A 22,047-nucleotide genomic window follows, 5' to 3' on the forward strand; every position below is an offset into this window, starting at 1 on the left:
TTTTTTTTTTTTTTTTTTTTTTTTTTTTTTTTTTAGTCTTTTTGTGGCACAGCCCTTAAAAGAAGGGTTTAACTTTAAAGTAGGGAGATGTAAAGGTGGGTTTTTGAGAAGAAGACAAAACATTGGAACAGGAGAATATTTGCTTTCTAAAATTTAGGGCAAAAATCTTATAAATGCTCCGCGGCCATACTCTCACCCCTCCCCCTTCTTTTTACAAACATACCCTCCTAATAGTATAATATTGTTTAGCGTCGGTTAGGGAGAAACTTTCGTTTCTTCTCCTCTCTCACAATCCACTCCCTTTGAGACCTAGTATTCTGATACTCATTCCCATATCTAATCGATATGAGGCCACTCAATCCACTTCTCTTGTGGGCCAGCATTCCTGCTAGCATACCACCTCATGTCCACTCTATTTCAGGGCTCATCCTCTTCACTGGTATATCGCTCGGTGTCTGACTTTGATACCACTCGTAACGACTTAAACCCACCGCCAGCAAATATTATCCTCTTTGAAATTTTCCTTTTGGACTTCCCTTCAAAGTTTTCAAAACGCGTCTGCTAGAGAGAGATTTCTACACTTTTATAAAAAATGTTTCGTTCTCCTCCTCAATCGATGTGGAATCTTATATTGAGCATGAGCTCCCATAACTTTGCTTTTGGTTTCTCTAAATGATCTCGTACCAGTGAACATATATTTTTTACTTATAAATCCATATTACCATCTACTTAAATTGTCAACCTCGGATTCCTACTCGTCATCCTCAACCCAAAGAACCTTGTTTATTAGTATATTCTATATTTTGTTAGCTATATAAAACATCTCACTCATATGTATTATTTATTTATTTATTTATTTCATATAGTTTATCATCTTTTCGTAATTCATATATTTTGTAGCAGATTATGATTCAATATTTTATTTTCATAAAAAGAAAATAGGAAAATTGGTAATTTAATTTTTATTTATTGATAGTAATTATTCAAAGAAACATAGGGATGTTGGGAATGTCTCAGTGTCTTTTCTTAACCAAGTATGGTACAGACATTGTTTTTTTCTTTTGTTTTTTTTTCCTTCTTATTTTCCAAGTTCTAAAAAAGAAAAGAAAAAAAAAAAAAAAGCTTTACCGATTAATGGCAGATGAGTTGAAAGAAAACGGTGGTTCCTTAGAAACAAATCTGGAATGGTGCGGTACACCACAGCAAACACAAACAGAGAATAAAGGGGCATCTATGAACAGTAGTTTTGTCTTTTTTTCCATTCTCATTTATTTATAAAGAAACATTACATTAAATTATAATGTTCCCCCCTTTTTCTATTTATATACTATACAAGTTGACCTTTGTAATTTTTTTGGTTTATTCATTTGTCTGTTTTTCCTAAATAGAAATTATTACCTCTAATTCTCTTCTCCATCTTATCTTTATGTGCTTATAAAATATAAGGTGGGTTAATTATGCTAATTTTTGCTTTAAATATAAGATTGTTGATTTTAAATAAAATAACTATTTTTTTTTCTTTTCCGGAAAAAATATCTCTCTCTCAAGATTCTCTCCCAAGTGGCTTATTTTTCATTTTGAGTTAAATATTTGTGTAGGTTAAGGACTCCATATGGGGAAAAAATTACAATGAGATTCCTACTTCTTGAACAACTGATAATTGGACGTGGTAAAAAGAACAACTCAATAATTTTACCGCGGTAATTATTGCCGTACAAATTGTTAAGGTCACTCCTGAAAAGGCGGCAAACATTTTGGGCCAATTGGGAAGGTCATACCAGCACTGTAAGGCCCATTTGTAGCTTATTTGGGCCGAAGATGTGGGCCTGCTTTCAAACGTTCGTTTCTCCATCGGAAAAGTACTCTCCGGTCATGTAATACTCAAACTTCTCAACCACATTCACCGGAACCGACACGAGCACTCTCACGGCCTTAACATCTCCGATCACCGGCAGAAACAAGCAGAAGACATCGCTGGACAAAGGGCTCATTACAAGAGGCTTCCCAAGCCCAAAATCCAAGTCCTGTAAACCCAATTTCGACCAGTCCGATATAACTAAACTGGCCGACAAGTCGGCTTGGAGGCTTTTGTCCTCCAGCTGAAAGATCGTCGACTTGATGTAATCGTCATCGATGATCGATTTCGCGTTCTGCACCAAGCGAACGACGCCGTTTAAGTCTTCGGCGACGGTCAATTCGTTAACAGAAGATTCAGCGCATCCAAGAACAAAGGCGTTTCCGTAATAGCCTTCAGGGATTTTGGGGACAAGTTTGTTGCGGATATTTACAGGGAAAAGGAGCTTGACGTGGAGCGAAGGAGGGAGGTCGAGCGAGCGAATCCAAGAGCGCCACGTGTGCGAAGCAAGGGTTTCGAATGTGGTGCAGTTGAACGACGGTTTGATGCGGAGGATTTGAGAAGTGGTGAAGATCGAGGAAGAAGGGACCAACGGCTGAGATTGGAGGGACTTGGTTACGTCGACGTCCCAGTTGGCGCGTGGGGTTTTGGTATACTGAGGGTGAGCGCAGTGGATTCTGGTGGGGCCTCGGTGAGATAGCACGTGGCGGCTGTGGAACGGTGGGGTTAGTGGAGGGGAGAGATTTGATTGGGAAGTTATGTGGGCCCAGGCATGCAGAAATTGAGACGTTCCGATGCCGTCACATAAACAGTGATGGATTGCCGTGCTTAGAATCATACCTCCACACCGGAGATATGTAACCTGAAAATTTTTAATTTTTTAAATATTAGGTTTTGTAATTTTTTTATTGAGCAAAATATTACAATTTATTAGAACAATAACTGAAAATAATATTAAAAATTAAGAAAGAAAAATAACCTGAAGAAGGAGAGGAGGGAGTTGGGCGAAATTTAGGGCATCAACCTTAGGCTTATACAAAAGGGTTGACCAAGAGGCGTCTGGATTGGAAGTAAACGAGAGAAAATGGTGAGAGTGGACGTCCAAGAAGGCTTCAGCAAACAAAGCGCCCTCTCCATTGCAATCAACTTGAAGCTTGTGAAGGTGTTGGGGACAGGTCCTGAGCCGCCCAGCCAGAGGATAATAATCCACTAGAACTCTCGAAAGACCGCATTTCAACCACTCTGCTTCCATCGATCCTCTGAAGACCAAAACACACTTTATCGAAAATCTCAGGAATGCTTGATCGTCCACGTCGGAAAGTGGAAGAATGTGATTCGGAGTTTTGCTGATTGGTTTGATCAAAACGGGGTCGTTTCGATACTCGCACTTTGGGAGTTGCTCACGTTTTATTACGAGGCCCCCTGCCATTGAGATCCTGGTTTTGTTTTGGAAGACAAGAAATGGGGATGTCGAGGGCTTTTATGGTGTTGGGTGGCAAAAGTAGTAATGTTAAGTTATATTTTTCACCTCTCTTATGGTTTCAACTTCCCTCAAATTTTAGGTTATTATTATTATTCTTTTGAAGAAAGATCGCATTTTTATGGTCACAAGGTGTTGATTTGCTTCCTATGTTTGAATACTCAAATTTTAAACTATAAAAGTACATTTTCCGTGTACAAGGTTTTATTTTTGTTTTTCAAAAATTGATTCTTTTTTTTGTTTAATAAAGGTGATTTGGTATCTATTTCTTCATCCTTTAGATAAACTTTCAAATCCATTAACCAAATTATAAATAAATAAGATATATTTTTTTAAAAATTATATTATTATTAGCATCTTTTTTTAGTGTTTAGATTTTTTTTTTTTTAAAATTTAAATTCGTTTAAGAAGTAGATTATGAAACAAAACCAAAATATTGCTAAACAAACTTAGTATTTTATGAATAAAAAATAAAACTCAATAATTATCCATAATCTCATTACTTTTTAATTTTTTTTAAAAGCATCTCTAATTAAGTATAAAAGTTGTGGCTATGAGTAAAAAAAAGTAACTTTTTTTTTTTGGAATTAGATTTTTTCGTATCAATTTTAATTGACTCTCACTTTAACTTTTGTGTAGTGGTCCACACCAAGTGAAATCGTTCCTTAGTCGACTAAGGAATGAAAATAAAATCCTGTCATAAGGACTTGCATGATTAGATTAGATGCCTTGTCTAATTATTATAGCCAGGAATATTTGCTTTTGGCCACAAGTTATGACAAGCTTCTCTCAACCCGTAACTTGTTCATAAAATTAAATGGCACTAATAAACACAATAAAACAGATCAAGGAAATCCCCAATGATTTCCACAGTGCCCAAGTATGGTATTTTTTTTTTTATATAGAAATGACTATAATTACAAGATAATGTTAATTTATATTTAGTACTTCTTTATTGTAATTTATATTTATTACTTCTTTATTGTACGTGCTAAATTTGTTATTATTTTTTTTTTCATTTCAATCAAATAGTTATTTTTTTCCCCTCTTTTACCCGTGAATTAGAAAATAGTACAATTTTTTACACGAAGATCTACTACAACTCATCTATCCACGTGGAACGAGGTGAGAACCAATAAATTGGACCCCTACAATTCCCAAATAAAATGGAACTTCATAGCCACGGTCTCGATACCCCTACAATAATCAAACCAAATTAGAGCGGTCGTCTTCGTCATTCAAAGTCCGTTGGCTACCATCAATGTCTAATTTTAGCAAGCTAAATTATTCGCCTTCTTTATCCAAAGCTACGAACCTACGAAGCCAAGGCCAGCTTGGCCAATGAAATGAAATCTTATACTCAGCCAACAAAATTTCATGATTTGAAAGGCTTATTCACGGTCAGAAAATGCTCATCTTTCTATAGAAATGAACGAATTCATTGTATTTGACTTGAAATATACCACATCATAAATTAACGCTGGACCTCTAATCGACTTTTTCAGGAACAATCAACTTTTTGGTGATTGAAATGATGAGACTCCCATTTTTGGCTATCCATACCAAACAATGCAAATATCTTATCGTATCCGTAGGAAATGAATGTGAAAACCATATAAAAATTTAAGGCTATGGAAACAATTCTCCGCCGATTTGCATATGCATCTTACCTCTAATCGACATTTATTTAGAGTGAATTGACCTGTTCAACGAAAGAAAAGAAAAAACCAGGGGCTCTATTCATCATTCAATACTCTTCTATGCATGCGATTAACCACATGTTATGTTTATACGCTAACAGAAAGGTATTACTCATCAAGTCCCTTCCTGCTAATATATTTCATTCAACATTGAATTCGTCCATTCTCAAAAAAAACTCCACTTGCGGACCCAAATATTTGCAAAAATCCTACAAATAGACTATGAATTGCAGAAAGAATCAGTATAAATGTTGAAACTCATTACTTTAGATTCTTATACTTAATCATCGTTAACTTCAAAAGTTCAAACTAAGAACATCGAAGTTAATTTCAGAGCACTGACCTGTCCAACTACTAGAATATGGGCCATCCGGCTGAACGTATAAATAGCCCATAAGCCGTAGTTTCCTAATTATTTTAGAATGCAGTTTGACAACTCGACGACTTTAAGCTTTCCACTATGGACATTGTAGACCACAGTTATCCTGAGAGATGCACTTGTAGGGTGGATACCCATACGCAATACTTCACAAAAGGATAGAAATAATTCCGCATATGCAAGTGTTTATTTTGATTACCGATGGTACAGCTCAAAATAATAAAAAAGAGAGTCAAGATTGAGGAAGTTTACATTCACATTCACAACCGAGCGACGTACGAATTTGCTTGCGTCACATATCTTACCCACCTATATGGATTATAGGTGTTAGACTTCTTTGCAATCTGCAAGTACTTAACCTGCGCGTAAAAAAAGGGAAGATGTAAGCACCAAAAGAGATGATCATATGGAGAAGACTTGATTCTGTTCAGATAACATGCCTGAAGCCTTGAAACATTGTACATGGGAATTGTGAACGTCATACTAACAGGTCCAGCTTCTTTCACGATGTTTCCTGCCATTAAAAGTATATATTAAATGCATATATTTACTTCCCAAGAAAAATATCTGATTCGTTGATGTACAACATATTTACCATGTGATTCTTGTGAAAATGTGAGCCTTGCACGCAGAGTATGTTCAGATCCACCAACAATCTGCCATGTAACGCCTATTAGTAACAATAATTTTAATGCAGACATCTAATATGATAAGAGAACAAGGGACTGGCATCTTGTTATGCCCGAATAGTTGACGAGAAAAACGACAGGAGTGGCAAAAAGGGAAAAAGCAGGGAACTTACGAAGTATTAGTAGATCAATGTATAAATTGACAATTCATTTATTAAAAATGGAAGTAAAGAGACAAAAGAATATGCTCAGAATAACTTGCCACAGGCTCTCTAAAATTATTGAATTTTTTTTTTTTTTTTTAAACTCGTTTAAGAGAGAAAAAGTTGAGGGAAATTTCTTGCCTTCTTCAAACCCCATTCAAGTCTCTTGTTCGCTTCTTTAAAATCAGTTGTATTTCCAACTGCTCCGGGTTCCAACTCGAAGCTGACTCTGGAAAGGTCATAAATATAAGAGAAATTTAGAAGAATGATAAAAGTCGCAGAGATTAGTCAACTGAACTCCAAGAAATGAGTTCAAACCACAACAAAAAAATGATAGCCATTTACGAACGAACTTTTTATATGCTGCACACTATACATACCTTGTTGTGAAAGTTGGCAGTGGCATCTGAATATTTATTGTGTTTGCTGTGATGTTGGAGGCAAATTCAGCACGAACTTTAAGAATTACTTCAGCCTGAAAGAAATCAGTAATTTTCAATAACAAAAATCATGAAAAATGTTAAAACACAGGAGGGAAATCATTTCAACCTTAAGAGACCCTGCTTCTTCAATTAAGGCATTAATACGAAACGGAGGCTTGAATTCCTGAGTCATTCGGTAATTCATGACAGGAAATTCACCTTCTGGTGGTACCTTTAAAAATTCAATCAAGAAAGAGTCTCAATTCACAAGTAAGCTAAAGCAAATAACTTGCGTATCTTTTTTTTTACTAACCAAGACCAAAGTTCTGTCAATGTCAAAATTATCAAGATGCACAGATTCATGAAAATTACAATCATCAAGGATAACTGTTCCTCCACCAGATGAACTGCTATAATCTGTCACCATGGGTTGAAGCAGGATGAGTCCCAAAAAATGTTAGGTTGAGAAAAATAGTAAGCACTCAAAAAAAAAAAAATCTAACTAGATAAAAACTTTATCCATATGTGTTCACGGGGAAAAGCTGTTCCCGCCCCTGTCAGGGGAGACTTCAACCATCTCCCCTCTAATTGAACAAATAGAAAAAAAAAAAAGTTTTTATCAACTTACATTGCTATTTCTAGAGAACAAAAGCATAAAACTTTGGTGCAAATAAATGTCATTCACAAAAAACAGCCCCAAATTGAAATATGGAGATGGCAATATATATAACGCCTATAGTCATCCATATATATATCTTTGCAGCAGATAGAAGACAACGACAAGAGGGCAAGAAAGATTAAAAATACACACAAAATCATATACAAGTATAAGAGAGCAAATAATAATAATAATAACCCATAGAACATGATAGGATTTGCCTTTAAATATTGACAAACAAGAGGGTATATAACTTTCGCAATCAGACAACATAATGGAAAATAAAAATTCAACCCTTAGAGCTTCCTAGCTCTAATATATATTCCACGTGACTTCTCTACTTCCTCAAACAGTTACCATCTAGTTACAACTTACAACTGCCCCCCCCACCCATCCACACACACAAAGCAACGAATGAAGGTAACTCAAGACTCGAAGTTTGTACCCTCTTAAATCACTTCTCGAATATACATTATTAATCAATACCCTAACAGAATACAGAACCTTACCATATATTGACTTTCCACCTCTTCCAATGCTCAAATCCTCATTAAGAGCAAGACGGATTTCTGGGTTACCCGTAAGATAGCTCTTCATTTGAATGGTACCATCAATCTCTGAAGTAAGTATATAACCCTGTAGTCAACAAATGATAATTCATTATGAAAATTCTGATGCAAAAAACATACAAATATTTAGCATGAACCATTACTACACATTGTTAGATAAGTTCACTTATTCTATTGAGGTGCACAGAAAAGCTTTTCAATCAGGGGCCACCAGGGACGTACACAGATAGAATTGTGCAGGGTGCATCTTTTATTCACCCAAAATTTTTGAGAAGGTAATGAATAGTTAAGAAAAAAAAAAAAGGAGTGTCCATCCATTGTATGTGAGTTAGAAAACGACATGAAAAATCTCCTTTCTTATTCCAATTGCAGCAGTCAAAAACTAGGCAGGCAGCGAATGCTACTGTATAAAAAGTAAATTTAAAATAGACCAGTCAACAACTCTGCGTTATATGTATGTTAAAAACATCAATATGAATTTTCTGATAAGTTTAACTGAGTTGAAGATAACAAAGAAGAATATCGGAAGATGTAAAGAAATAACAAGAAATACTCACACTTGAGCTGAATGTGACACTGATCTTCTCGATTATGTCAACAAAAATTTCCTCTCTTTTTCTACCTCCAGGCTCATTTGCAACCACAGACTTGGTGACAGCTGTACCTGGCATCCGCTTGCTCCCTTGCTTCAAAGAGACGAGTAGAGAAAGTCCACTGAAGAAATATTTAAGGCATAAAACTTGAGAAAGATTGTCACAGAGTATAGGAAATACCACAAAAATGGAAGCCGGACCAAGGGGAGGCAGGCGTGCAGAATCGACCACAAGTGGCTCGTTAAATACATATGACTTCAGAACCTCAGTTGAAGTTGTTTGTACATAACCAAAATCCTAAGACCAAATGAAAACTATATAACAAGATGCACATGTTTAAAATTTAGTATGTTACTCTCAAATATCATATTTTCTCAACAGATACACTAGGGCCACGAGGCATTTAAAAGAAAAGCTTAACCACTAGCAAGCAAAAAATAAATGATTTGCAACACAGAAATGTAGAGCAAACAAGAAGTTAATTTGTTAAATCCTGCAACGGGATAGGGTAACAAACTTACAATAACTTCATCCAGCAACTCATACACAAGAACAAAGTTTTTCCGGAGAGAATCTTCATTGAGAACCCCAAGGTAATCTTTGATCACACGTGCAATTCTTTGAAGAAGTTCAAGAACAAGAGAAGGCGATGCATTAATCCTTGTTGTAGCAACAAATAACAGTCCTACAACCTTCACGTGAAAGTAGTTTACACCATCCAAATTCTGCCGCCAAAAAGAAATGTAAATATTTAAAATATATGAGAGAAATTGTATAATCAAAATATTTCATCAAGAAGAGAAGTCAATATCTACATCAAGAAGCATACAATCCAATATCTCTAATGCATAAAACTTTCATGTTTATTTATAACGAATGTTTCAGTATACATTATACTCAATGTCCAAATACGAGACACAAAGTCCAAGCCCTGCACAAGCTGGTGAAATCCAGGAAATAGATGCAAAAAGATATCATTGATTCAATAATAGCTATAGACAGTAGGCAATGGTTATTACTCCACTGCAAATTAAGAAAATCACAAAACTTTATGGTTTGTAACAGCCATTTCCGCATACATTGCACTCAATGTCCAATCCGGAAGACACAGTAAATAGCCTACAACAAAAGCAGGTGCAATGCAGGGAATAGATGCAGGAATATATCATAGATATCATGATAGCTACGATGCAGAAGGCAGGGAACACTCCAGTCTATTGAGGAAATCATAAACACAAGTCTAGTCTTTGATTTGAATCTGCATTTCCAAATTCTAACACTCCAGCGAGTATGCAGCAGACTAAATGCCAGTAGACTACCACGCAGTCAACACAAAAAAAATACCTACAAAGACAGGTGGCGCATCTCCCTCTCCGTCTTCTTTCCAGAATTTCACTTTTCGAAAAAAGATCTCAGCACTTCCTTTTGGTACTTCACCACGATCTACATGCATTTAACAATAACCACGGAAAATTTACGAAATCTTGTTCATTCACAGTATTAAATAGTAGACGCATATTATACTGATAAGCTGACATAGCACTAATTTCTGATTAGTACGCCAGTTCAAACAACAAAAATAGCACCCTCGAAACAAATAGATTACAAGGCTTTAGTCTTTCATGGAACATAACACCGTTTTGATTCAGAATACAAACGCGAAAGAAAACAGTATGAAAATCGAAACGAGAACCGATGATATTCAATGAACGGTAGGAGAAAACTTTAAAACTTTTAAAACACAACAGATCTGGAAAAGAAAAACTTACAATCTCGGAATACAATATTGTCGCCTCTCTGCGAGAGCACGAAGAACTGCGAAATCATGGCCAATTACTCAGCAACCGTGTCGAGGATGTAAAAAATCAGTATCGTCCCCGATTCGCAGAGACAGCGGGCGCGAAGAAACTCAACCGAATGAGAGACTCCTTGATCACTCCCGCGGTAAGAAAGCAGGCACGAACCTACTTGTGTTTGCCACGTCAGCAGATGTCAGAATAAAATCACGTGACGAACCAAACGAAATTGGGCCGACAAATTTAAACCTTCCCCAGCCCATTTTACCATAGTGAGCCCGTGAACTGAAGCACTTGAGACAACTACAAGCCCACAAACTAAAGCAGTGGAGAATTTGGCAGATTGGTCGTTGTAAATAGGGTGAATTGGAAAACGGCAAGAACTTGGTCGAACATCTTGGCGCTGCTTTCTTCAATTATAAGTTTCCCGTTTGTTGCTTTATAAGAATGGCTATAAGAGTTCTTTTTAAACCGAATTCCATCATAAAATAAAAAATATATTTCTTTCGGAGATATATATGATTTAAAATTGGTTGTTGGAAGTACGAATGTCAACAGCTTTTAGACCAAAAACCAAACCGAAACGGAATAAACGGTTGCCAAAAATAAAATTAAGGAATGTGATTCTGAGGCCTACTTGCAAAGCAAATTTAGGATTCCCTGCAACATATCTTGTAAGCATATAATTTAAGAAAAGAAAAAGAAGAGAGAAAAAAGTTGTCCATATCTCTCTAATGCTACAAACAAAAATCTGGGAAAAGAAAAATATAGTGAAATGGACGACAGTCAAACACCGGCTTTTGCAAAAGCACGACCTGAGAGCACATTCTTGAAAACACCTTGGTGGATTATTTTGCCTCCTTTTCGAAGTGACTGTTCGTTTTGACCCACATGCCTTAATTTTACGACCCATCTTTTCTTCCCGCCACGTCGACTTGCATATAGCTTCTACCAGTATGCATGAATTTCATTAGTTGTAGAGAATAACGAAACATTTTTTATAAGATGTGGAAACCCTCTCTCTAGCAGACGTTTTATAAAATTGTGTCGTTGACAACGAGACATAATGAGCTAAAATGGATAATATTTGTTAACAGTGGGCATTGGTTGTTACAAGTGATATTCGAACCAATCACTCAATAATATGAAGCATTGGTCTGAATAGAATAAGAACTTCTACAGCATCGGTGTTTTAAAACCTTGAAGGAAAACCCTATTAAGAGAAAACTCAAAGCAGACCATATCTAGTAGCAGTGGGCTTAAGCGGTTACAAATGGTAGCAGAGCCAAACACCATGACATAGTGAGGATGCTGGATCCCAAGAAGTGGACTGTGAACGGGCATAGTCACATCTCACCTTTGAAAAGGCATAGTTTTTTCTGAACTTGGAGTGGTAATAATAAGAAGTGTCTGTGTCGCTCTCAATCCCTTTCATGGTGGCCCTGAAATTCCACCGCAGAACAACACCCTTGCGACGATCACAAACCAAACATTTTGATTGGTTCTTCCAAAACCATCCTTACAGAAGAGAAATAAACTTTCCTCTTAAACCAAATCAAAGGCCTCGATTTCCTGAATTCAAAGTCTCATAAAGCTGGGAAATAAACTTTTATAAAGAGGAAGGGGGTGGGCTATGCATGCAGATTTGTCCAGTTCTTTAGGGCACTGGAGACTCATTAAGGTTGCCTCCTCTGCGCCTTTGCCTTGTCCTCTTGCACTATCTTTTTAGCTTTTTGTATACAGCAACGGCACATTTCTTACCCACAGCATGCTGACTACACATAGTGGGGAATACTAACACTTTTGAGACGACAGCCTTTTGCACTGTTTCAAAATCAAACCTTGCAACCACCGCCTAAACTTTGAGCATCCCAGTGCAATAATTGAGCAAGAGTTGGTGTTTTTTGGAAAGCTATATTGAATGTCTTCAAAACCCTTTATTTGTTTATTTGGTTCCACTTGAGAATTGTGCCTAAATCAAGAAAGTCCAAAGGGAATTGGAGGGTTGTGAATAATCCATCTGCACCGCACACGCCCAATCACCGTCCTCCCCCTCTCCCTCCCCCATCTTCACTTGATTCCCATTCCGATGCCCCTCTTACACTTTCCCCTTTTCTTTTCCACCCTTCATTTTTCATTTTCCTTCTCTTTCTACCCCTCATTTTTCTATATATTGCCTCCTCGCAACTTTCGAATTCCCTTCCCTCCGACCTCTCTCCCTCTCCTCCGGCGGATTCTTCTTTCTTTTCTCTTCCCTCACATCCAATTTGTTTCCTTCATATAGATGCTGGAAATCTTATCGTTAACGCTTCAGATTGATGTCTCCAGTTCTCAGTGAAATCCTCCGCTCCGGTTTCATCATAACCTCTTCTCTCCGCCGCCGTACCCATTTAGTTCAGTCTTTCTCCGTCGTATTCCTCCACTGGTTCTACGTCTTCTCATGAACCATTTCCCCTCACTCCCATTCTAGTATATTTTTAGTTTGATCTCTTCTTATATATTCCCAAAACATCAAAATCAACCCCCCATCCTGAATTTAGCTTCTGGGTCTATCAATCAAGTGTAAATATAGAAGTCTCTCTCTCTATATATATATTTATATATAAATATAATAGTGATTTAAGAGTTGTTGTCGCTGTTTTGTTTTTGTTATGGACTGTTGTAGTGGGAATTCTTCAGGTTCATTATCTCAGATTGCGGTTCAGAACCAGAGCTCTGGTTCTGAAGAAGAGCTGAGGCAATTGCTGGACCAAAGGAAAAGAAAACGAATGCAATCGAATCGGGAATCGGCGAGGAGATCGAGGATGCGAAAACAGCAGCACTTGGACGGGCTGATGGCGCAACTGAGTCAGCTTAGGGAAAACAAAAACCAAATCATTTCAAGAATTAATCTCGCAACCCAACTCTTTCTCAACGTTGAGGCACAAAATTCTGTCTTGAGAGCTCAGATTGTGGAACTTACCCATAGCTTAGAGTCCCTAAACCAGATCCTGTCCCACATCGACGACAACAACAACCACCACCACCACCAAGAAGAACAACAACATAATTTTCTTCAAAGCTTTTATGATTTTGATCAAACCCCATTGTTCACCAACTCCTTCTTCCTCACCCAACAGCCCATTGTGGCTTCTGCTGATCATCACGTGCTTCACTACTTATCCACTTCCGCCATTGATTTAAGGAAGCCTCTAGTTTAAATCTTAATCTAATATCTTTTATGCCTTGTGTTCATGGATTGGACTCAGATCAGATCGGTCAATCATCGGGAATTTTGAAGTGAAACACATTTATATTAAATAAATTCTAGTTTCATATAATATAATCTTTTCTATCATTACTTAATGAAATATTTTCTCTTTTTTTTCATCTACTTTTCATTGTCGCAAGAAAAATATGATTATTTTATATTTCCTTGTTTAAGATAAAAGCCGATAGATTGAAACTTAAATGTATTTCGGCAAGCCACTTTATTCGTAAATGCTCTTCTTACGACCATTGTTTATAAAACTATAAAAGACAATAAAAGGACTAAAATAATAAGATAAAGATGGGCCTAGTTTTAAGTGATGAGTAAAGAGAAGCAGAAAGTTGAAACTAGAGGGCCAAAATGCAAATGATTAGGCATCGATGATGGGCGCTCAGCGATGTGTTCGCGGTGAGCTAACGTGCATTAATCCCCATTTATGGATGAGATATGCTGAGCTATACAGTGACTTCAATATTCACTGAATCCAAAATTTTACCCAATCCCCAGAAGGTCTCTATACATAAATGTTCCCAAGTAAGGTGCAGATTCGGGTCCTGCGTACGGCAGATCACCGACCCAATCGATTATTTAACCAATGGCTTCAGGCATACGACTCCTGATAATGATGCGTCGCCCAAAGATATGTACCAACCAAAAAAGAATAAAAACTCAAACCCAATGACCAATAAATTTTAGTGTATGGCTGTTTCTTTCCACAATTTCATTTGGCTTGGCCTCTCATCTGGGATAGAACTACGGCCACTGCTTGCTTGGCCTCGCTATTTAGAATCTGTTTCCTAACAAAATTTACGGCCTCGGTACAGGTTCAAGCTCAAGATGGTCTCTAGAGTTTCCTTTAAGTAAATGAACGAAATACCCTATGGTTTAGTACTACTACTCTTGCTCGAATACCAATTACGTCGTCGGGTGAGTTCAGAAAGGCAAATAGCAGAAGAAGGCATTCCACGCCCATTAACAATTTAGGACATCTAATATTTACAATCTCATGGTAAGGGATCCATGTTTTTACACGATTAGAGAAAACAGGAGTTGCTTTCCGTGTCGTCTGAACAAAGCATCAGATATATATTTTTCCATGGGAAACTGAATAAAAATAGATTGTAGAAGTAGAAATGATAAAATTTGGCAAGCTGAGGTCAGGATATACATAGCTGTCTCATTGGTGTAAGCAGCCTTGAGAACCTGAGGGGAACGTATGCCTGGACCAGTGTTCCGTTCTCCGTGTATTCCTGCCAGCATAAGAAGACAATGGAAGTTACTCAAGATGCAAAAAAGTGGTGGCCGTGCGCCCAACAAAGAGATCAAAATAAATCCGAAGGTGGGGTCATCGTACATCACTATTTTTCATCTTTTGCCAGAAAATATTTACTATTTTGTTTAGAGCAGTCTATTAGTGTAATAATAGAAAGTCAAGACAGCTAGGAGTAATGCACATTGATTGTGGATTTCCGGTCAGTTTTTATATTGGAAGTAAATATGGCGTTTTTTTGAATTATACCGACAAAATGCATCAACCAAATGCACTCTCAAGGTATTTAAAAATAACCAAAAATGTGTATAATAAGAAAACAAAATGAAAATCGAAAAGGATCCCATGTGTACTTACAGTTTTCTCTACCACTCCAACCTGATGCACAGTGCTCAGGAGCTCACCTCGATCAAATGGGATCAACGCTTCTACCCAAACCATCGAGTCCTGCCCATTCAAAACAATCATTCGTGATCTTGTCTTCATCTCTGCTGCTAACAAAGAATAGAGAAAAACTACTTTTTTCAAGAATGCAAAGTTAATACACCTTCAATTTTCCCTGAACTGCATTACAAAATTCGTCCAAGCCATCACCACTCAGGGCAGATACACAAACAACGTCTCCTCTCTTCTCTGCTTCCAGTCTAATATGTTGAGGATCACTAACCTTGTCAACCTGCCGTTGGAAATTTTGAAGTCAGCGATGCATATTGGAATTTGAGAAGGAAGAATTCGTCAATATACTTACCAATAAGGATCCCTCACAGAAGCTACAGATTTTTCTTTAAAGTTATAAACCAAACTTCAACACAGCAAATGAAAGGACAATTGGCAATACAAATTAATAATAATAATAAGAAAAGAAGGATAAATACAAAACTCTTTAGACACCAACACCAAAGAGGGGTATTCGACCTAGCTAAAGACCAAACTCCCCCAAGGCTTCTATTGTCCTCCAATGATCCCCATCTTTCCCCCAAGCCCAATATTTCACAACAAGACTAAAAATAGCTACACAATTGAGCTACGAGAAAAACAGAAGCCCATTTGAAAATCCATTTTTAGTAGAACATATGAAAGAGTGCCATAAAAACGAAGAACTCCTGTTTGTTGTACCATCTACCCTCTGAAGAATAAAGAAACAGAATAAAGACATTCCAGTTAAGCAAACCAATACAAGCTAGGTCAATGACAAAAGGGCAAAGAAATCTATTATAAGCTGAGATAAAAGTATCTAACTTTTTCCCATTGTTGGTGAAACGTTGCATTACCGTAAAAACTTTTTCCCGTTTACCTTGTTCCAAACCATCAACTTCGGAATTGATGACACATCCAATTCTGAAAGAACTTTATCCACAGCTTCTATCTGTTGCTCAGCCAGCGGATGGCTGAAATTGATAAAATATTGAATCAGAAAATAGGTTAGGGTAATCAGAAGCATCAATAGATTAACCAATCACCTGATGTCCACCACGTGAACCAGCAATGATGATTCTGATATCTCCTCTAGTGTTGCTCTGAATGCAGCAACCTGTACGACTTAACCAAGGATAACAATAAACTACCAGAAGATTCAGAATGATATGACAGATGAGGTGTGACTATATGATGCTTATCGTGTGGCTGCAAATCTCACCAGCATAGTCGGTAACTTTTGGATGAAACCAACAGTATCAGTGAGTAGAAACTCGTTCCCATTCTTCATCTGGAGAGTGTGAAATAAGCATCTTAAGTTAACAAAATGAATTAAAAAATAGTTCTGTTTCAATGTAGAGAATTCTGCTGTCTGATTAAGAGGACAGGAAAAACAAGGATATAGTTATGTAAGATCGAATATATTTCAATGTAGAGGATGGGTGGCTTTCGGAAAATAGTTCCCTACTCTCCTTCGCTTTAGTGTTTATGTTGGGAGAATGCCTATTCACCCCTTGCATAAACTTTCTAGGTAAATGCAATATTTCTTATCACCAAAAAAATGGCAATCAATCAAATCATTTACAGAGTTGCACTCCTAGCTACCACAGCCAAATACATGCAAGATTAAGTCTAGCTGAAATTACCTGAACCCTTCTTGTAGTTGGATCAAGGGTTGCAAACAATCGATCCTCTGCAAGGACTTCAGCTCCAGTCAACTGATTCAAGAGCGTACTCTTTCCAGCATTTGTATATCCAACCTAAAACATCATCATCCAAGACCTCTAAAATGTTAGCAGAAAAAGCTACCTTCACTTGCACAAAATTTGAAAGTAAAGAAAGTTCATGTTCATGTGAATTCACTTACCAAAGAAACTACCGGGACAGGTACAGAAAAGCGCCGGCTTCTGTACTGTTTTCGATGCATCCTAACAGACTCTAATTCCTTCCGGAGAACACCAATCTAGCAGTGATGTGTATTTACATTCAAACTTATTTTCAACAAACAAGCCAAAGAATAGCCTATTGAACATAGCATATCATACATAACCAGATATCCTTAGCACAAGAAAGTTGGCTGGAACATATATATGCCCTTGGTGAAAATTTAAGAATTATAGACTAGAAACGGAAAACTCTAAATATTGCGAAATTAGGAATCTAAAAAAAGTGGGTGTCGTCCATCTGTTTTCCCCATAGGCTCCAAATCACTGAAGTGTATGAAGGGGGAATCGTTTGAGGGGGCCAGTTATGTGTTTATGTGGGGCCCCATAGGTTTTGCTAGTTACATGAGGACCCTTGGGGGTGAAGGTCTAGAGGGGAGCGTTGTTTTGTAGGATTATGGTTGTAATTTTCTGGACCTTCTCTTGAGAGAGGTAGGAGAGGTGAAAAGCTCTCGAAACTTCCCTCAGCTGTACTATGTTGATAAATGAAATTGTTGACTGAAGCCTATCAGTTCCCTTTTCAGCCTTGACTCTCAAGTAAGATTCTTGATGTGATAAAAATGAAAATAGCAGAAGCAAATACTTATTATACAAAGATTCAATAAGAAAGATCGCTTACTTGCGTTCGTAAGATACGCTTATCCACTTCAATTTGCTTCTCACCCATACCTTTCACCTGCCCTCCTGCTTGACGCTCAAGGTGGGTCCACATCTTTGTAAGTCGTGGTAACTGGTATTCCATTTGTGCCAATGCCACCTAAAGAGAAAGTTTACATGATTTAACAAAAAGATTCTTCTGTATAAACTAATTCCCTCAGAATATAAGAATATTAAGAATACGTTGGAAACCCCCATAATTAGAAAAAAGACATCCATTGAAGATAACTAAACAAAAATCATTCAAAAGTGCATGAACATTGCCTGTAGAGATGCCTCATGTGTTGCTGCTCTCTGATTGAAGATATCCAGGATTAGGGCAGTACGATCACAAACTCTAACATCTCCACCAAATGATTTTTCCAGGTTTCTCAGTTGCCTAAGAGAAGAGACTATAAGTTCTATGACAAGGAAAAAAGGTTCGCTTCTCTTGAACAAGATGATAGTGTAACAGAAAACAGTGCGAAGCCTCCAAACAATTAGCAAAATAGCAACCTCTAATCACAACTCAAACAAGAAATGAACTGGCTACAGAGACTACTTTCAAGGAAACTTATTGGAAAAGAAACTATGATAAAATAAAATTAATGTCAATGATGCACTGTTTCCTCACTCATGAGAAATGATAACATCCATTAACAGAATCATTTAAATAAAATAAAATAATTATTAAAAAAAAAAAAACTTACCCAGCTGAAAGCTCATCATCAAATATCACAGTCTCTATACCTAATGCATGAATTGCACTCTTGATTTCTGCAACTTTGCCAGATCCGATGTAAGTCCTTGGGTTTGGAGAAGCTAGTCTGGATATCATGACAATGAAGAATCAAGAAACCTAAATAATTTTTTAATCTCGAAAATAAGGGGAGAATTAACACTCAGAGAGCTAAATAATGAAATATTCTTAGAGTGAGAATAAAAAAATGTAGCATTTGACGCTCGTGGACCAGATTCTTAAAAAGAAACATTAGGCTCTGTTTAGTCACATTTCATTTCGTAACTTTTTGAGATTAAAAACCAAGCTTGTATTCACCTCATTTATTTGTTTTGATTTTCACCTTCTCAAAACATTTTTGGATTTAAAACCAAAATTAAAATTTTCACAACTTTTTGAAATTGGCTAGATTTTTTTTCTAAAAAAAAGAAGTTTCCTTGGAAGTGTATATATATAACAAAACACACAAATTAAGAGTATAAGCCCATTTGTAGAAAAAAAACTAAAAAGATAATTGTTATCAAACCCAAACGAGCACTATGTAACAACTACCCTGAAGTATGCTGAAAAGAACAGAAAACAGGGAAAAAAAAAAAGTAATTGAAATTGCTAGGATGTTCAAATATGGCCCACATCAAAGCCATTTGACATTCTTGCACATTAAAAGAGTACTAAATCGAGAGAATATCATATAACATCTACAACCATTTGAAAATATATTAATATCAATATCAAGAAATCCTTATTGCAAAAAGTTTGTTGCCACCATTGAAGTTGTTTTCCATTAGAAAACCTAGTAAATGATCTGATCATAAATATGCCAAGCCAACACTTGGATTGACTACAGAATACTATTATTATTACTATTGGACAAGAGACAGAGGCTTTCATTGATAGCAGAAGAACAGCCTAACATCCAGGCTGATTAGAGACATATAAGCCAGAACTGATGAATTAACAGAATAAAGACAGCAAATTGAGAGGGAGAGTGAAAATATGACAATCCTATTGCACATATGACCCAAAATCAATCAGATGCCAACCAAACGAATACATTTATCTACAGAAAGGCACACGGAAGTGTCCACATAACTCACTTTTGATATGTTGAACCAACGACCTTTAGTCCAGCAGTGTCAGCTAACTGTGCCAGTTCTTTCAGAGATTCGTCTATGCTAAAAAGTTGGCCAACATCTCCTTTCCGCTCTAAGCCAACGAGGTAGGCTTGTTCTTCAAAAATCTGAATTAATAAATAAGTCAACTTCTTCATTTCCATTTTTTGAAAAAAAAAAAAAAACATGGACGGATAAGATCCATAAATCCATGTTTTTAATTAAAAGAAACCCGCGAGCATTGATATGAGTATCTTCCCCAAATTACTTCATCCAAACATTTTATCGGATTTGTTTTGATCACATATCCTAACTGGACCATGCTGTATCCCCTATGTTGCTCAGAACTAGAAGATATTTTACCCAACCTATGGGAATTCGCCCCTTAATTCTGACAGCTTGTGTTTTCTAAAGTTCAAAGAACCCAGTCCAAAAAATTAAGTAACGTGTTGAATTTCAACGCAACCTTTCATAATTCCCAATTGATGTTTAACATTCTCTCTTTTGTCTCCGCGGCCTCGCGTCTGATATCCTTACTTGCGGGTGTCGTTGTTCGTTGCGCCCAATGAAATTTTGTAAATGCTCCATTCCACTAAAGTATAGAATAATTCATGAATTCAATCTCTTACTGTTTAGTTAAAACATCCAACCCTCAAAAGTATGAAGCCTCCTACTCTACGTTCTAAATCATGTGTGGCAGTCGGAAGAAGAATCGTTGATGGAAGAAAGACATCGAAATAAGGGGCGTAACTATACTGGTATCTTAATTGATTCTAAATTCCGAAGACAGTAATGTTCAAAGGGTGAAAAGGAAAGCTCCAAGAAACATACCTCCCTTCCATTTCGCAGCTTAAACCTACTCTCGAGGCTATCCCCGTCTTCTTGTGCCTTCTTTTTAACCCTACTCGATAACTGCGATTTAGGCTTTGGTTCAGTGGTGGAGACGCCATGGATGAGCTCATCAGCATCTTTGGTTCCTTCTACTTCCTGAATAGGCTTGACAAAAGAACCATGGAAAGGGAGATTATCGGAGGACACGACGAGAGGCTCTTGTTGAAAAGTACTACAAAGGGTTCTGATAGAATTCCTCGAATCCTTTCTTGAGGCGAAGGGGAAAAGTGCGCGATTCTGGTTCGAAGAAGTACATGAAGAGCATTGTTCTGGGATTGAAGGGCGGGGAAAAAAACTGACGAGGGAGGTGCTCGTCATCGATAAGATATGTTCCCGGGCTTCTGAAAAATTAATATAGTCCGTGTGACTGTAATAAAAAAAAAAAAATTAAATACATCGAAATAAAAGAAATAATAATAATAAAAAAAACGACCGAATCATTTGTAAGTCAACTTTTTTCTTAGGTTTGGGCCTATTAGGCTTCGCCATGGTATGTAATTTGGGCCATATTTATGAACTTCGATTTTTCACTCCGTTGGGCGTTATCTTAACTATTCCAATAAACTTTCGATTTTTCATTGTTCGTCAGGTTAGTTGAAACGGTGTCACAAAATAAAATATGTATTAAATCATCAATTAACTCGTATATTAATTGAAATTTCATTAATTCCAACACATATATTAATAACCGATAAACATTTTATTTTTCCAGCAAATTCATAAAAAAATGTTGATTAAAGTTATGAAACTATTCCATGAGATTAAAAAAAAAAAAGGGAAAATACCCATCTAATAATTTTTTTTATAACTATTTCAATTTTATGATCATATATTTGAATTTTGTTTATTTAATATTAAAATAGCTAAAAAAAAACAATAGATAATTAAAATAAAAGTACAACAAAAAAATACGATTAATCAATATTATTAATATTTTGGTTAAAAAAAAACAAATATTTAGGTTAACAAAATAATTAATGATTAGATAATTAAAAAATAAATAAAAGAACTGCCCGACGTAAACGGAACGGAAATCTAGCGAGGGTCGGTAATTCCCAATGCGCCAACTCCAAGTTCCCAACGGCAACACACATGGACATGAAAAACAAAGAGAAACAAACGGCGCAAGAACGGCGTCGACCGTACATTTCTTGTTTGCACTCCAAGCAAGCAATTTGCTCTCAAAACAGGAACTAATGTCGAAGAAACTCATTGAATTCTGGCTTCGATTCCACGCCGTTTCAAATTCTATAATCCTGCGTCTAAATTTTAGCAAGGCACATGGCCACCAGCCCATACTTATTTGGTTTGATTCAAATTATTATTTTTAAAATAAAGTTTGATCCCATTGATTAGGCTTTGGAAATCATTATCGTTAATTACAAATCATTTCATTTCATATGCTTAAAATGCAAAAACTAAAATTTATATATGTGATCATCCCATTTTTGAATGTGATATGCAAAGTCAATCACCATACGACATGTGAAATATAATAATAATACTTT

The 22,047-nt window shown here is 36.6% G+C and overlaps 4 protein-coding genes and 1 non-coding gene across 5 annotated transcripts; 1 reads left to right on the forward strand and 4 right to left on the reverse strand.

Moving 5' to 3' along the window:
* Positions 1-1,549: 1,549 nt before the first annotated feature.
* LOC111443320 (fatty alcohol:caffeoyl-CoA acyltransferase-like) lies at positions 1,550-3,359 on the reverse strand. The gene is made up of 2 exons (XM_023081092.1): positions 2,835-3,359; positions 1,550-2,717 (listed from the first exon to the last, which is right to left on the reverse strand). Exons 1-2 carry the CDS (start codon positions 3,282-3,284, stop codon positions 1,833-1,835), a joined length of 1,335 nt encoding a protein of 444 aa, XP_022936860.1. The 5' UTR covers positions 3,285-3,359; the 3' UTR covers positions 1,550-1,832.
* Positions 3,360-5,338: 1,979 nt separating this feature from the next.
* Positions 5,339-10,453, reverse strand: LOC111443665 (AP-4 complex subunit mu). Its single transcript, XM_023081581.1, has 13 exons — positions 10,258-10,453; positions 9,837-9,931; positions 9,010-9,213; positions 8,669-8,785; positions 8,453-8,581; positions 7,836-7,962; positions 6,982-7,085; positions 6,796-6,900; positions 6,627-6,721; positions 6,388-6,475; positions 6,010-6,070; positions 5,855-5,928; positions 5,339-5,773 (listed from the first exon to the last, which is right to left on the reverse strand). Exons 1-13 carry the CDS (start codon positions 10,313-10,315, stop codon positions 5,675-5,677), a joined length of 1,356 nt encoding a protein of 451 aa, XP_022937349.1. The 5' UTR covers positions 10,316-10,453; the 3' UTR covers positions 5,339-5,674.
* Positions 7,153-7,264, reverse strand: LOC111443725. The gene has a single exon (XR_002710560.1). It is a non-coding gene; the product is annotated as a U6atac minor spliceosomal RNA (small nuclear RNA).
* A 1,796-nt stretch (positions 10,454-12,249) lies between the features above and the next one.
* Positions 12,250-13,604, forward strand: LOC111443202 (bZIP transcription factor 11-like). The gene has a single exon (XM_023080913.1). The coding sequence runs from the start codon at positions 12,936-12,938 to the stop codon at positions 13,482-13,484; it is 549 nt and encodes a 182-aa protein (XP_022936681.1). The 5' UTR covers positions 12,250-12,935; the 3' UTR covers positions 13,485-13,604.
* An 880-nt stretch (positions 13,605-14,484) lies between these two features.
* Positions 14,485-20,895, reverse strand: LOC111443201 (GTPase HflX). Its single transcript, XM_023080912.1, has 13 exons — positions 20,480-20,895; positions 19,634-19,776; positions 18,508-18,624; positions 18,083-18,197; positions 17,781-17,918; positions 17,086-17,181; positions 16,865-16,978; positions 16,441-16,509; positions 16,265-16,335; positions 16,099-16,192; positions 15,352-15,480; positions 15,162-15,251; positions 14,485-14,784 (listed from the first exon to the last, which is right to left on the reverse strand). Exons 1-13 carry the CDS (start codon positions 20,855-20,857, stop codon positions 14,692-14,694), a joined length of 1,647 nt encoding a protein of 548 aa, XP_022936680.1. The 5' UTR covers positions 20,858-20,895; the 3' UTR covers positions 14,485-14,691.
* Positions 20,896-22,047: the final 1,152 nt, after the last annotated feature.

The sequence above is a fragment of the Cucurbita moschata genome, unplaced genomic scaffold, assembly GCF_002738365.1.
Source record: "Cucurbita moschata cultivar Rifu unplaced genomic scaffold, Cmos_1.0 Cmo_Scf00005, whole genome shotgun sequence".
Classification (NCBI taxonomy): Eukaryota; Viridiplantae; Streptophyta; class Magnoliopsida; order Cucurbitales; family Cucurbitaceae; genus Cucurbita; species Cucurbita moschata.